The following is a 15,352-nucleotide window of genomic DNA, read 5'->3' as shown; positions in this document are numbered from 1 at the left end:
CCCTGGGTGATGGCCTCCCCTCAGGGACTCCAAAGAATCGTGCCCAAGTGGAGCTGCAGAAAATAGCACCTACCTCGAAGAAGGGCGGGGCAGAAAAGTTGCTCCAATCTACTGAAGCAGCAGGGGCTGGGCAGTTAACAGGATGAGCATCTGCCCTGCTACAGGGGGGCACAGCGCAGCACAAGCCCGGGGCTGGGGTGGCGGGCGAGGGACTGATTCAGATCCTGCCCAGCTGCTTGGCAGAGCACTTGCAAAGCCCCCAGCCAGCAGCAGGGGTTTCTCTGCGTGGGGCTCATCTGCACCTGCTGTGGTACACACAAAATTTATTCTGCCTACAGCTGGAAGAAATGAGGGGGCCCCTGGGTGATGAGCTCAGAGGCTAACAGGCTGGGGGAAGCCCCATGGCAAAGATCTACTGTGCAGGTGGGGTAGAGCCCACCAGGGGGCTGCTGCAGCTGGTGCTGGGCACTGGCTGGTGGACCTGGCTGGGGCTGATGGCAAAAGCCCAGATTCTAGCATGTGCTGCTCTACTTGCCCCCCCCCCCCCCCCGGCCCTTGCAACAGCTGCCCAGGGGCACCCTGCTGGGGCTGAGCGCCCCGACCCCCGGATGAGGCTGTTTCAGCAGCAGTTCCTTGCTTGCAAAGCTGGCGCAGGCCTGCAGCGAGGTGGACCTGGAAGGAAGGTGGGGGGGCGGGGGGGCAGAGCAGCCCTGAACTGTCGCTGCCCTCGCGTCAGCTGTGTCTCAACCTGTTTTTCCTCTGGGGTGGGTAGGGGATTGGTAGCAGCAAATCAGGCTGGCTGGGGCGGGGAGAGGGGGGGGGGGCGGGGTGGCAGTGGGGGCCGTGGAGCTGGGGCTACCTGGCCTGCAGCCTGGCAGAAGGCCTGGGCGGGGGAGGGGATGAGCCACCCCTCCCTCCCTGCCAGCACAGGCCCCTTGGGGAGTAGCCTTCCCAGTGTGGTAGTGGGAGCAGCTGAGGTGCTGGGTAGCCCATGTACCACTGCTCCGGTCCCCAGCCCTTGGCATGTGCTGGCAGCTGTGCAGCCGCTGCCTCGCCTCAGCCTCAGCCCACAGGCAGTGGCTGCCTCCCCGGGGCAGGGGGGAGCTGATGCCGGCTTTAATTAGCCCCGACAGCAGTTACCATTTCACCCGAATGAGCACCAGGGAGTAGGCAGCCAGTCACCGCCGCCTCTGAGGAGCAGAAGGCCCTGCAGCAAATAGCGCACAGTAAACCCCTCACAAGCCAGGGCGGATGAGCCTCATTTTACAGGCAAAGGCCTGAGTGCTGAAGCGTGGAAGTGACGTGCCCAAGGACACTCAGAGAGGCAGTAGCAGAGCTAGGATGCCTGTCGCGCTTGCTACAGGCCCAGCCCATCCCCTAACCCTTTTCACCCCAAACCTACCCACCCTCTCCAAGGAGGAGGCCAGCTCCTTTTCTGTCAGATCACGGGCGCAGCCCGGTTGGGTCCAGGGGCGCTGGCTGTTATCCAAAGGCTCACGGAGGAAGATCTCACAGGCAGCCTGTGGCCGACGCTGGGCCTGTCTTCCCCTCACCCTGTGCTTTTCCAGGCTTGGCGGGGGCTTGCCCTGGCCAATGGATGGGCTGGCGTATGCTGAAGGGGGCCCCATGCCTCCCTCACCCCGCCGCAAAGCCACACTTTTCATTATGCCCACTGGGAAACCGCACCCGGTTACACACCTTTATTTATGGAGCAGAAATTACAGCTGTTTTCTCAACAGAAAATCGGCGTCATTAAATCAGCAGCAATAGGACAGGAGAAGTACCAGGCCCAGCCCCTTTGCTCACCGAGGGACAGCAGCAGTGACTGCCTCTGGCAGGGGGAGCTGGCGTGGCTGGCGGGTCGGTGCCTCTCCAGCCAAAGCCCCATGCTGCTCGGCTCCAGGCGAGTCCTTACTCCTCCGGCTCTGCCCCGGGAGGGATCACGGAGGAGGCAGAAAGGCAGTGGGATGTCGTTTCCCCGTGACGAGCGACCCTGCCCACTGCAAGCCAGCTGTGCGTGGAGGCAGCGTGGCCCTCGGCCCTGACCCACTCAGGCGGAGCTGCGCAGACACCCCGCAGCCGACCCAAGGCCTCGGCCGGGGGTTGGAAAAGCTGCCCCGCGTGGGGTCGGAGTTGTTCGAGGTACAACTTGAACCCGGCCCCTCCGAGCCAGCCCTTGCGGGAGGACAGGTCTAAGGCCCCCCCATGCACGCACTTCAGTACACCACTTCGTAGACCGTGGCCTTCTTGTCTCCGGAGCCAGTGACAATGAACTTGTCATTGATGGAGATGTCGCAGCTTAGCACCGACGAGGACTCTTTGGACTAGGAGAGAGCGGGGGGAGGGCAGGTTAGGACCCCCTGGGGTGGGATTACAAGAGGGGGCCAGGCAGCCCCATGGCAAAGAAGACTGGGGGGCTCCAATTTTAACTCATCCCAGAATGAGCCTCAGCCAACAGCCCCTGTAATCTTTTCCATCCATGTGCAGAATAAATGGCTGCGCGCCAAGGCAGGAGTGAACACGCACCACCGGTAGAGCCCCAAACCTAGCTGTGGGCGTTCGGCTCCCCAGCTAGGCAGTATGGGAATGTCTCCAGAGCTGCTGCTCAAAATGCCCAGCTTATAGCACCGCTGGGCGCAAACATGCTGCCCCGGAGCCACTGGGACGGGGACGGCTGGAGCCAAAGGCCATTAAACCCAAGCCAAAGCTGCCTCCTGCCCAGCTGCTCTGTGCCCACTGGGGCTTGACTCAGGACACACCTGGCTGCCGCATTGCGCAGGTCAGACTCGAGCAGGGGCTTTCAAACGCCACTGCACCACGACCCCTTTCCGACGACAAAGTTACACGGGTTGAACCTCTCTAATCCGGAACTCTCTTGTCCAGCAACGTCTGGATTGGAGTTAGCAGGACAACCACTTCTCATGGGTGTGGCCAAGTTTCCTATGGTCCCAGAAAGTTTGTTTCCAACCACCAGTCCTGGCTCTGTGTTCCAGGCTGTTATTTAGCTGTAATTTACCCCTAAATGTCTCCTCAGAGCCCAGTAAACTGTGGAAGGGTTGGTAATGTGCAAGGCAATATTGACCTCCTGTGGTCCGGCAGATTCTCTGGTTTGGCACGGATCAGGTCCCGAGGATGCCAGATTAGAGAGGTTCAACCTGTACACGACTCCCCCAGAATGGGGACCAAAGGCTGAGTCCAGGGCAGTGGTGCCTTCTCCCAGGGGTGAGCAGAGCGAGGGATTTAACCGTCCCAGCAGCGTTCCCTTCCCTACCTGGAAGATGCTGGCTCCATAGGGCGTCCTCCAGGCATTGAGCAGATTGTCTTTCCCTGTGCTCACGAACCATTTACCTGCAGCGGGAGAGTCCGAGGCGTCAGCGGGGCTGGAGCAGGCGTGGGTGAGATGCTGCCCAGGGATCAGACGTGGGGAATGCCACAGCTCCCCACAAGCTGCGCTTTGAGCGCAGGGCGATGCACCAGGGGCAGCTCAAACCCAGCACAGGCAGCACAAACTTCCAGCTGCCTGTAAGTGCAGAGGTGCAGCTGGCCCGGTAAACCCTCTGGCAGAGCTCCGCATGGTTAGCAGCAACTTCAGCCAAGGACCAAGGCCAGGTCGCCAGGGCTGCACAGACAGCCCCAGGGAGCTTGGGACCAAGCGTGGGTGGGGAAACTGGGGCACGGAAGCAGCGACTTGCCCAAGGCTGCCAGCAGCAGAGCCCAGAACAGAAGCCGCCTCCTGAGTCCCAGCTGCTGCCCTACCCACTAGGCCCTGCAGCCCCTGAGTGTGTATCTCCGCCTTGCGCGCGCGCCTACCGCAGGAGGCGAACTTGAGGGAGAGGACGCAACTCTCGTGCAGGTGGAGCTGGTACTTCTCCGGCTTGGCCACGTGCAGGATCTCCACGTTGCTGCTCTCCATGCCGACCGCCAGCCACTCCCCCGAGGGGCAGTAGCCCAGCGAGAAGATCTGGGGAGGAGGCAGAATCAGGCACCAGGAAATGGGTCCCGGCCCGGCCAGCTGTGCAGGGGAGGGGCTAGCGCAGCGCAGGGGCCTCCCGCATCCGCGTGGGCTCTGCGGTGGCCGGTGGCCCACTCACCTGGGAGCTGAAGTCGTGTTGCTGCAGCTGGCGTCCCTCCCGCAGGTCCCAGCACCGCACGGTGTTATCCAGGCCCCCCGTCCACAGCTTGGTGCCATAATTGGAGATATCGATGCAGCTGGCGCCGTCCGTGTGACCCTGGAACTGCCTGGAGGGGCCAGACCAGCCGTCAGGAGCCAGGGCAGGGTCCTGCGGCACCTCCCCTCTCTCACCGTGCCCCATTGCGTCCTGGGAAGGGGGGCTGGCAAGCCCCGGCGCTCACCTGACCATGGTCTGGTTCTGCAGGTCCCACACCACAATGTTGCCGTCGCTGCAGCAGGAGAAGCAGACCTTGGCGTCGGGGCTGATGGCCAGGGCGTAGCAGGCTGGCGCCGAGGAGGTCAGCTCCGCCTTGATGCGGGGGGTGGGCGCGGCCAGGTCCCAGATGGACAAGGTGCTGGCCTCGCCCCCCACGATGAGGCTGCGCCCGTCCGGCAGGAGCTTGCAGGAGCGGATGTAGTTGTCCCGGTTCTGGGAAGGAGCAGCCAGGAAGCCAGTCACTGGGCTGGGCGGGGGTGAGCCCTGGACCAGCGCCCATGAAGGGTCCGTGCAAAATCTCCCCCGTCTTTGGCTCAGACCCCAGCAGCCTGCAGCTGTCACCTGCAGGGAGGGGACACCTGGGCCCGGGCTTCAGTGGAGACCAAGGGAATTCACCCTGCAGGGCTCAGCAGCTGGGGCTAAAGCGCCCCAGGCCTTGTAGCTATTTCTACCTCACTCCGAAGCAGCAGCTCGTTCACAGGACAAAGGCTGGGCTCCGCCCCCCCAGGGGTTCCCACCCTAGGAAGTAACTGAGGCTCAGGGCAATTAACTGACTCACCCAAGGCCACGCAGGGAGTCAGTGGCAGAGCTGGGAGTTAAACCCAGAACTCCTGAAGCCCCAGCCAATGCCTCGTTGTCCCCCAGAGACCAGCGCCCCCTTAGAGAGCCCAGCCTGTTTTACCCTCCATTGTATCACCTGTCAGGGCTTCTGCAACATGGGAGGGCCAGAGAACAGCTTCTTCAGGCAGTGCAAAGCGCAAGGAGCTCCGGGCACGTCCCAGGGCCAGCAAAACCACCCTCCAGCACACCCAGCACCCAGTCTGGCGGAAGCAGCCCCAGCCCCGTGGCACAGGGATACTGGTACTTTTGCTGGGGGCTTAAGGAAGTTCCATGGGGCTTATGCATTTTCTATACAGGCATTTAAAGCCCTCAGCGAAAGAGCCGGGCCCCAGGGGCAGCTCAGTTATTAATTGCTTTTGCTTTTGACGAGGATTTTCTGGGGCAGGAGCAATTCCAGCTGCGCGGGGGGAACAGGCTAGAAACAACCATGGCCAAGCGCTTATAAAACCATTTCACGCCTGGCGGGGGCAAGGGTCCTTTGCCAGCTCGACGGGGGAAACTGAGGCAGGCGGGGGACAGGAAGGCCGGGCTTTGCACCAGAGGTGGCCAACCCGCAGCTCTTGAGCCACCTGTGACTCTGAGCCGTTTGATGTGTCTCCGCAGGGCCGTGCACCAGAAGTGCAGTCTGCTGCTCTGCTCACGCGACCCACTGCTTGAGGGGAGACACGCGGGGTGGGGGCATCTCTCGTGAGCCACCAGAATCAAGGGCAGGGGCTGGGGGTGCCTGGCTGTGGGGGAGGAGAGGGAGATGGGGTTAGAGTGGGGGCTGGGGGTGCCGGGGAGGCCATTGAGCCATAGATATATTTATTTTCTCTCTCCAGACAGATATCTATACATATCTCGCTCGATAAAAATAAATATACGACACGCAGCTCCTGGCGCCCCCTGACTGGCCAGCCACCCCTGCTTCACCCACGCACGGCGCACTGGGCTAAGTCTGCTGGGGGGGGCAAAGCGAGGCCGAGGCGGAGCCCAGCCCAGCCAAGACGAGAACTCCAGGCGCCCGGGGAAGGAGCTGCGCCAGTGCATTCCAGCGACCACCTCTGGTGCGTCTCGCCAGGCCGGATCCTCAGCGGACGTCACTGGTGCAAGGGCGGCTCATGCCAGCCAGGGACCCGGCCCCGAAGGGGAACCAGGAACTCTGCAGGGCCCCACGACAGCTGATCTGACGTCCCCCCGTCCCCCTTACCAGGCAGTCCAGCTGCGCCACCGGCGTCTTGGCCCCGGCCTGCCCCACGTCCCACACCTTCACGCAGCCCTTGCCCCCTGTGTAGACGTGCTGCGTGGAGCTGCTGATGGTGACGGCGCAGACCACCTCGCCGTGGGTCAGGGTGTGGAGCTGGCGGGCGTGCCGGGGGATGCCCGTGCCGATGAGGGCGTCAGGAGGGAAGGGCACCGGCTGCATCTGCCCCTCGGCGCTCACGTGAAAGGAGTAGGCGCTGCAGCGAGAAGCGGGTAAGGGATGCAGCCTTGCTGGGCGTTAACGCTCCCCGTCAGGGCGTCTGGAGCTTCTAGCTGGCTGCGCTTCGGGCTTCCCCAGCCGGAGAAGCGGGGCTGGAGCCAGGGGCCTCTCTAGCCAGCTCGGTACCTCGCCCCACAGCTGAAGCAATAGCTCGGCCTCCCCCAGCCTTGCCATCCGGGCTGATGTCCCGCTGGGGAAACTGAGTCTGAGAGCTCGGCAGCAGCTCCCCGAAGGAGTCGGGGCAGAGCCGGGAATGGAGCCCAGGGAGCCGCAGCGTCACAGCAGAGCCTAACTACCGGCCCGCTGACGGAGGGTGGGAGAAAGGGGCAGCTGCTCCAGGGCTCAGCCTGTCAAAGGGGCCCTGAGTTCCCTGCTGCAGAGGCCGAAGCACTGGGCACCACATGCGGTTCTGAGGGCAGCTCAAAGGGAGCGCTGCGGGGGGCGGGGGGGCTCAGCACTGACTGCCCCAAGCCCCGCCCCTTTTCCTGTGGCCCCGCCCCTTCCAGGGGCAGAGACCCAGGCCCCTCCTGCCACTGGGACTAGCCTGCCTGCCAGCTGCAGCGTGGCCCAGGCCCGTGTACAGCCACCGCTCCCCTGCCTGGAGCTGAGCTGGATTCTGCCCTGCACCGGGGTGAGCTGGGCTCCCAGGCCACCTGCGTCCTCCCCTTCGTGTAAACGCCCACAGGTGGGCTCAAACCTGGTTAGTGCAGGAGCTGCTCCGGTGGGAGCTAACAGGCAGCTGCAGGGGAGACTCCTTCCGTCTCTGTGACGTGGTCCGGGTGCCACGACAAGGGACGGGGCCCCCACCCAGGAGGCGCGTGGGTTAGTCACGCGCGCAGGGCGGCACTTACGGTTTCCCGCCGGGGACGGCTGGCAGAGAGGAGGAGACGGCAGAAGCCCTCAGGTGAGGATGAGACTCGAAGGCCACCTGCGGGAGCACAGGGCGCGTCGTCTCCACTGCGCCGTGGCCGGGAGGCGGCCCCGGGAACTGGCCCTCACCACCCCTCTACAGCCGGTCCAGAACAACCTCTCCGTCTGTCCTGGGGGCCTGTTTCCTCCAGGGACGTAACAGGAGGGGCAGCAGCTCATACCAGGACCCCAAGGGCTGAGATTAGCGAAGGGCCAAATTCTGCTCCTGGGGGACCACAAATCTCTGCCGGGACCAGGGCTTGGCTCCGACGGGCACTGCCCCAGCCGTGCTCCGAGGGCAGAGAGTCTCAAGGAGACTAAGGGCCTTTAGATGCCCCAACCTGCTGCCACTGGGAGCTGGGACCTCCCTAAAAAGGTGCCCCCCACCCATAGTTACCTGGCCCATGCCCTGCAGGGAGCCTCCCAGCCAACGCTCCCTGCATGCTGAGCGCTTGGACGGCCGCCCAGGAGAGCTACAGGTGCTGCCCAGCTGATTAGCAGAGCGCCCCCAGGTGTGCTTTCTAATGGTGGTGTACGTGCCTTGGCGCACATAAAATTTATTCCACCCCGATGGAAAAATGGGCTACAGGGAAGGCGGCTGGAGCGGAGCTAGTGCTGGCCCACAACTCACCAGGGGAGACCGCCCGTACATCACCGTCCCGCTGACTTGCGGAGAGAGGTGGATGCTCACGTACGTGCTGGGGGCAGCGAGCTCGCCGTTGATGGTGGCGTGGGGCACCATCCCGAAGGAGGACGTGTAGGTGCTGGGCACGCTCAGGGGGCTGCGGAGAGCTGCGGGGTCAAGAGAAGACAGGCAGCTGTGAGCAGCACTCCTGGGTGCTTGTCGCCTGCCCTACAGGCAGGTCCATGGCAGCAGGGCTTGAACCTGGGACCAGGGGGTCAGAACTGCTGAGCACCAAAAAAACAGCTGGTAGCCCAGGCTGGAAGTGGCACCTGTGTTCCCTGTAAGCTGAGCACTTGGGCGACCGCCCAGGAGAGAGTCACAGGTCACCCAGCTGATTAGCCGAGCACCCACAGCTGCCTGAGGGTGTTTCAACTGGTGGTGCACATCAGGGCATGACTTGGTGCACATAACATTTTTTCTGCCCCGATGGAAAACATTAGAGGGACCTCGAGTGGCACCCTGAAGCCCTAGCTGAGAGCGGGGCCCTGCTGCACTAGGTGCTGTACGGAGACACAGTGACGCTATGTCTACACTGAGCAAAGAAAGTCGACTGTAGATACAGAGCTCTAGCTATGGCAGCTGCACAGCTAGACTCAGCGTACCTGAACTCACCCTCCCTGGCCGGCCTTGCTGCAGGAGGTCAGCCGGAGAAACCTCCCTTACTCCTTGCCTCTCACAAGGGGTAAACTGGGACCCGAGAGGTCAATTTCATGCGTCCTAACCAGACGTATGACATTGGACCCCAGAAGATCGACCCTCAGCAGGCGATCTTCTGGCCTCGTGTTGACACAGCCTGAGAGACAGCAGCAGCCTCAAAGGTCACAGGCACAGCGGAACCGAAGAACAGACTGGGGATGGGATTTGCCCAAGGTCAGCCAGTGGATCAGTGGCAGAGCCCCGAACAGAACCCAGGTCTTCCCCTGAGGCCCAAGCCAGTGGCCCTGGGGTCATGCTGCCTTTCCAGCCCTTGAAGGAGAGAGTCTGAAATTCCTTTCAACTAGCCTCAGTCTGAATTAAGCCAGTGAGTTTTAAACTGATCCCAGTGTCTCTTATCCAAAACCATCTCCATCCCCACGTCCTTACGTTGGGGTCACTTTGCAGCCCAGCCCAGGGCTCCATTTCTCAAATCCTCGCTCTGTGTCCACTCTGGAAACCCTAAGTCCTGATCAACACCTTTCCCCACTCCCCAGCTCTCAGCCCCGACACATTTCTCTCCAGCTCCTCTCCCGGGAGGACAGCAGAGCGCTCTCCAACCACCAGTTCACAGCAACCCCTCCGAAGTCGGTCCTGCTCCCAGTTCACAGATGGGGAAACTGAGGCACTTGGCAGTGAAGTAACTTGCCCAGCATCGCTCAGGGAGGCAGTGGCAGAGCTGGTCCAAGGCTCCCCTTCAGAACTCTGCCTCCAGCATTAAGCCACACCCTGAGAACTTTTAGGGGATCCCTATTGTACCACTAGATTGGCCAGGCTAGTGCGACTGTGAAACAAACAATACATTTTCATGTCCTGCATCTCTCACTCAAGGGAGTCACAAACCAACGGAGCAGCTTCTGGCTCCTGTGCGTGGCACCTGCTGCCTCCGGAAGGACACTTCAGAACTAGAGGGGCCCCCGACGAAAACCTCTCCTGGGAAAAGAGACTGAACCGATTGGCACAGGAGAGAGTCTCTCAAATAGCGACTGGTCCGGAGAAGGGAGATGGGGCCCGTCTGTCCTGTCTCCTAGCAGACGAGCCAGCAGCAAGCACGCTTCATACAGCGCCGCAGCCGGCTAGCAGGCAGCTTGTCCCAGCCACGGCAGCTACACTGCCAGCAGAACTAGCGCATGGGCATGTAAGCCAGGCTGGGACTGACACCTCTGAGCGCAGGAGCCACACCCACCCACACGCACAGAAAGCTCAGGGCGCCCTGGTCTCTGGGATTGGATGTGTCAGAAGGCCATGAGAATTCCTCCCCATTCACTCCCCTGCAAGGCAGCTGGGCTGCCGGGGGTGGGGAGGAAAATAAATTGGGATCCAATAATTGACTCTGCCACCACCAAGCTCAGGGACCCATTGTAGGTAGACACCAGGCAGACCCCAATGAAATACCTATGATGTCTTTTCCATGGATGGGGTATTGAGGCACACAAGGGATCAAGGCCCAGATACTCAGAGGTATTTAGGCACCTGTGTCAATGTCAGTTAGGCACCTTTGAAGATCTGGATTTAAATGATTTGTTTAGGGCCAGGAACTGAATCCAGATCTCCTGAGTCCCCAGCCAGTGCCATACCCAGAAGACCATCCCTCCTCTGCCAGCCCCTTCCTGAGCCCATCAACCAATGCCTCGAAGCATGAGCTTAGATCAGCCTCGTTTTCCCATGTGGAGCCCGAAATAGGATTAGTCAGAAAACAATGCGGAACCTGACGCAGCATTCACCACTCAGAACTCCTGCAGCAGCGAGTTCCACAGCTCCACACAAGCTCTACAAGAGACCCGCACCTGAGAAGCCAGGTGGGTCCTGCACATCTCAGCAGGCTCCCAGCGCATCCGGATTGTCCCTTTAATTGCCCAACACACCACATTACGGCAGTAGAAGTGCTTCCCTAAAATTCACGGGGGGAAGGGTGGAAATCCCGAGCCCTGGACATCAGTAACTCATTCGCCGACACGCACAGACCCACGCCCCTCTTGCCACAAACACACACCACCGGCTGTGGTAGGAGGCCAGGCAGTATCTCAGAGGGGCACAGAATAAACTCACTGATGGTGTCCGTAGCAGGCAGCTTGGAGGAGAGTTGCCGGAGATGGGAGGCCGAGCTTGGCCCAGGGCCGGGAGTTAGGGAGTCCCGGGGTGGAGAGGAGCTGGAGGACTTGGAGGCGGGAGTGTTGGCAGAGCCGTCGTTCTGCAGTGGGAAGGAGAGAGAGTCATTTTCCGCGACATTGCAGCCCTGCTCTGCCCTGCGCCTGCCTCCCAGGCAAGAACTGCAAAGCTCTGCACGGCGCACGCCCGACAGGGAAGCCGAGACCCAGAGCAGCGAGGAAATCTGCCAGAGCTCATGGAGAGATTCTGTGGCCGGGCTTGCTACAGAACCTGGGAGTCCTGGCTCCAGCCCCTCTCATTATTTCAACGGCGGGGACTGGCCCCTACTCTTGTCCAGAGCGGGAAGCCCAGCACCAGAGTTTTGACTCTCAACCCCCTGCTCTGACCCCTAGTGAAGACCCCTTCCACTGAATACTTGCACAGAGAATCTGCAGGCAGTCCCCATCCCAGGAGCAAGTGCACCAGCTTTTTTGCAGGATCAGACTCATCTACAACCGCCCCACTCTGCCTGCTGTTTCACGGAAGTGCTGCCCAACAAACCCCGGGGGGGTTTGGCCTGCAGCCTGTGGAGCCTGCATGAAATTCAAGTGGAGAGCAACGGCCCCTCTAAATTTTTTCCATCCTTGGGTGGAATAATTTTTATTCTGTGCACTGAGGCATGTGCAGATGTGTACCACCATAGAAACACAGGCTGCCGGCTGTGGGCACTGTGCTCATCAGCTGGGCAGCATCTGAATCTCTCCTGGGCAGCCGCCCATGCATTCAGCTTACAGGGAATGCTGATGGAGACTGCAAACCTCTCCCCACTTAGGGCATTTTGTCTGCTCTAAGCAGATTGCCTCAGGAGAAATGCCAGCAAGCGCCAGCAGCCCTAACGAGGGCTCCCAAACCCCTGCAGCCACCAGATTGCTCCTGCTGCATCTTATAAGCGTCTCTCGCTCCTCCACTTGACGGCCAGGCTGGGACTGACAGCGCAATCAATAACCTCTCTCCCTAGGCTTCCCTCCGGCTGATGTTTCAATCTGAGAATCAGGCTCAGGCGGGGCGAATCGATCGATCGCCCAGGGGAATTCTGCAGGCAGCCGGATGGAAAATACCTGCAGAGCTGGGCTCCTGTTACCAGCGTATGAGCCTCGCTTCCAAAGGCGCTCGGCTCTGGCCAGGCAGCACGGGAGGGTCACCAGCGATAGCAGTGAATTGTGATTAATTAATTAACCCGCATGCCCAGGATCTCCAAGCACCTGAAACGCGCTCGTTAATTAGGGCCTCCTCGCGCACCTCCAGCGTGTTAGAGACACTGTATGGAGGGGCTGGGACGAGGCACAGGGCGGGGAAAGGACTGACCCAAGGATGTGCAGTGATTCAGTACAGAGCTGGGAATAGAACTGATGTGTCCTGGCTCCCCGAGCTCACCCTGCTCCAACCACTAGGCAATGCTGACCCCCCACCCCCCACCGAGAGCCCAGCCAAGCTGACTGCATCCCAAACCCTTTGGTCTTGTGCTGCTGCTGTTAACCCTTAGCACGCTGGAGACCCTCCAAGGGACATACCGACCCTGGGGTTGACTCCAGGGCAGTCTGGTTTGCAGGGTTAACCCTTTGAGGGCTCTTGCCTAGGCTTCTGGCTGGCCCTCCAGGTTGGGGAAGGAAGGAGAGATCCTGGCAGCTAGGGGGGTGGGATTCTAGGGAGGAGTAACCCCCTGGTCTGTCATGCCCTCCCGGCCCAGCTCCCAGGGCCATCTTGCAACCTAGCCATGTTCCTTGTATCCCATTGCCAGTCCATACGACCCACTGGGGCTGGGAGTCTGCAGTAAGATGGGGGCGGGGGAGGCTGGGGCTGCCACCACACCCTGCCCCAGGTAATCCCTGGCCTGGCTGGTGCAGGAGGGGTTAAGGAGGCAGGGAGGGGGCAGGGCCTGGCTTTGGCCCCGCCTCTAGGGGCATTGCCCCAGGCGCCACCCCCCAGGACAGCTCAGGGCAGCACAATGCAATCCGGCCACTCGGGAGGGGGAAGGGGTCTTTCCTGGTGCCGGGCAGGGCTGGGACGTGGGACGGGCAGGGGGTAATAGGACGGGGGACCGGAAGAGGTGAGCCGCTCACTCATGAAGGGCTCGAGGGGTCAAGGACCAGACAGGCCCACCCCAGATGGGCAGCCCCATTGCCCAGGGTGGGGGGAGGCATGAGGGGAGCAGGGACAGCCCATACCTCTTGCCGATCCCCTAGACAGGCACTCAGGGCTCCCTGCCCCGCCCCACCTCACAGGCTGCAGCCGGGAGGGGCCCCGTGTGGCAGTGCCCCCTGTGACGGGGGGCGCCAAGCCCCACAGCCCATCTCCTTACCAGGCTCTGCTCCTTCAGCCTGAGGGGTGTCGTGCTGCGGCTGGAGGCCAGTGAGGCTGGGCTTTCCGGCATGTCCCGGCGGGCCGGGGGCAGCTTGGCACTGGGTGCCTGGGCAGGGCTGCTGGGCTCCGAGGGTGGGTCCTGATGCGGGGAAGAGCAAAGCAGACAGAGCCTTCAGAGGAGGGCAGTGCAGCCCACCGCATGCCCCAAGACAGCACAGCAGGAGTGCCAGCTCTCCTTGGGACAGAATGGAGACACGCCCGAATCGGGCCCTGCTTCCGCAGCTCTCCACGGGAACCCGAGAAATCTGGCTTGGTTTTTGCAGGAACAGGGAGTTTGAAAGCCACGTTCGTTCTCTCGCTCCTCCGGAGCACGCTGGGTGGTTTCCAACCGGCTGCACTGGGCATTCAAGCAGCGACGGGGAACGCCCGCCAACTTGTTACAAGGCAATCCGCTGCCAAAACAACTGCAAATCAGCCGCGTTTCCACTGAGGGACAGGAGCCTCCAGGTTCCCGGCCCTGCGAGTCCAGAAAGTCCTGGACCCGACCCGGGAGATTTGTTTTAATTTGAGCATAACACTGGTGGGTTTTTAAATCTTTGCCTGTTCGAGGTCGCGTGTCCCAGCACCTCTCCTCAGTCAGGGAAGCTGGCCACGTGGGGGATTTTTTAAAAAGAAAACTGGATATTGATACATTGACATGACTCCTGGAACAGGGCTTCCTGAAAAACACCCCCATAGCACGAGACTGGTGATAAAACCATGAGAGGTGGTGATGCTGTCTGAGAGTTACCATATCTTACGCCTGTGCCGTACACAGAGCCTGGACCCAGGTCCAGACATGGTTTGATTGGTACAGCCACTAGAGGGGTCTTCAGGGCAGCTACGGGTTGAACCTCTCTCGTCTGGCAACATCTGTAATCCGGACGACCACTGATCATGGATGTGGCCCAACTTCCTGCGGTCCCATAAAGTTTGTTGCCAGTCACCTGTCCGGGCTCGCCGTGTTCGGTGCAATTATTTAGTTCTTATTTATCCCCTGAATGTCTTCTCAGAGCCCAGGAAGCAGTGGAAGTGGCAGTAAATGCACTAGACAGCAATGACCTCCCATGGTCTGGCAAATTCTCTGTTTCAGCACCAGTCTGGTCCCAAGGGAAAGGTCAGAGAGGTTCAGCCTGTATTGCCTTTGCACTGCTGTAACAGCACACAGCTCAGGTAATAAGCATTGTGTGTCTAGACAAGGCTTACGCGGGCTAATTAAAAGCTGCTCACTCACCTCGTCCACTACTAGGTTATAATCACTTTTGTCCCCGTCGCTGTCCTGCAGGCAGGAGAAACAAAACCATTAAAACAACAAAACGCTGAGAGAGGGCAGCTCTTGGCAGTGTTGCTGAGTGGCCCAGGCACTGGGTTGTGAGTCAGAAGACCTGGGGGTCCATCCCTAACTCTGCCACAAGCCTGCTGGATGGGCGAGTTATGTGCCTCTGTTTCCCCATCTGGAAAATGGGGATAATGTTGTTGCTGTCCTTTGTAAAGCATTTTAAGCGAACGGATGGAAAACACTCAATCTAGCCCCTCTCTTCCCTGACCCAGAGCCCGAGGAAGCAAGTGGAGTCTTTCCCGGCTGACTTCAATAGGTTTTGACTCAGACCCCACACAAGCAAAGGCTGTGTCAGAGGAGCAGAACCCCAGAAACCCATCAGATTGAAGGTCTCCCCATGGAATTATTTTTAAGGTGTTTCCCCAAATTTTTCTGCAGCATTTCAAAGCCAGAAAACAACTCTGAAAGGCCCCTTCTAGTTGGAAAGCTCTTCGGCGGCGTCATTTCCTACTGCTATAGGGCCCAGACAGAACGTTTTCTTTAAGTAATAATACCCACCCCCAGCTTTCTCCCCCAAATCTGGGAGGAAAAGCCCATGGCCTCCGCACAACATTATAAACAACAAGCAGGGCAGATGTATAATTGCTAGTTGCCTGACAGCAGAGTTGAATGCTCTCCACTGAGATCAGGGCTCTGTTCTGCACATACAACTAGCAAGAGGCAGTTGGACTGGGGTCTGATTAGGCAAGAGGGAGACAGGGGAAACTGAAGCACAAGGCCAGATATGCCTTAACCAAGGTCACTCAGCAGGTCAGTGGCAGAGCCTG

General features: G+C 60.3%; 1 protein-coding gene across 4 annotated transcripts in view; it reads right to left on the bottom strand.

Moving 5' to 3' along the window:
- Positions 1 to 1,676: 1,676 nt before the first annotated feature.
- The window catches only part of TLE2 (TLE family member 2, transcriptional corepressor), a 35,412-nt gene continuing 21,736 nt past the window's right edge, over positions 1,677 to 15,352 (bottom strand). For all 4 annotated transcript variants that reach the window (XM_074978618.1, XM_074978619.1, XM_074978620.1 and 1 more), the window contains 11 exons: positions 14,481 to 14,525; positions 13,206 to 13,346; positions 10,808 to 10,949; positions 8,012 to 8,172; positions 7,323 to 7,399; positions 6,199 to 6,448; positions 4,354 to 4,601; positions 4,092 to 4,239; positions 3,811 to 3,961; positions 3,272 to 3,348; positions 1,677 to 2,324 (listed from right to left, as the gene is read on the bottom strand). In XM_074978618.1, coding sequence (XP_074834719.1) covers positions 2,217 to 2,324; positions 3,272 to 3,348; positions 3,811 to 3,961; positions 4,092 to 4,239; positions 4,354 to 4,601; positions 6,199 to 6,448; positions 7,323 to 7,399; positions 8,012 to 8,172; positions 10,808 to 10,949; positions 13,206 to 13,346; positions 14,481 to 14,525 — 1,548 coding nt within the window. In that variant the 3' untranslated portion in view covers positions 1,677 to 2,216. The remainder of the gene's footprint in view (positions 2,325 to 3,271; positions 3,349 to 3,810; positions 3,962 to 4,091; positions 4,240 to 4,353; positions 4,602 to 6,198; positions 6,449 to 7,322; positions 7,400 to 8,011; positions 8,173 to 10,807; positions 10,950 to 13,205; positions 13,347 to 14,480; positions 14,526 to 15,352) is intronic.

The sequence above is a fragment of the Carettochelys insculpta genome, chromosome 27, assembly GCF_033958435.1.
Source record: "Carettochelys insculpta isolate YL-2023 chromosome 27, ASM3395843v1, whole genome shotgun sequence".
NCBI classification, from domain to species: Eukaryota; Metazoa; Chordata; order Testudines; family Carettochelyidae; genus Carettochelys; species Carettochelys insculpta.
Note: the sequence above shows the minus strand (reverse complement) of the source record. Positions and strands in the feature narration are given on the sequence as shown.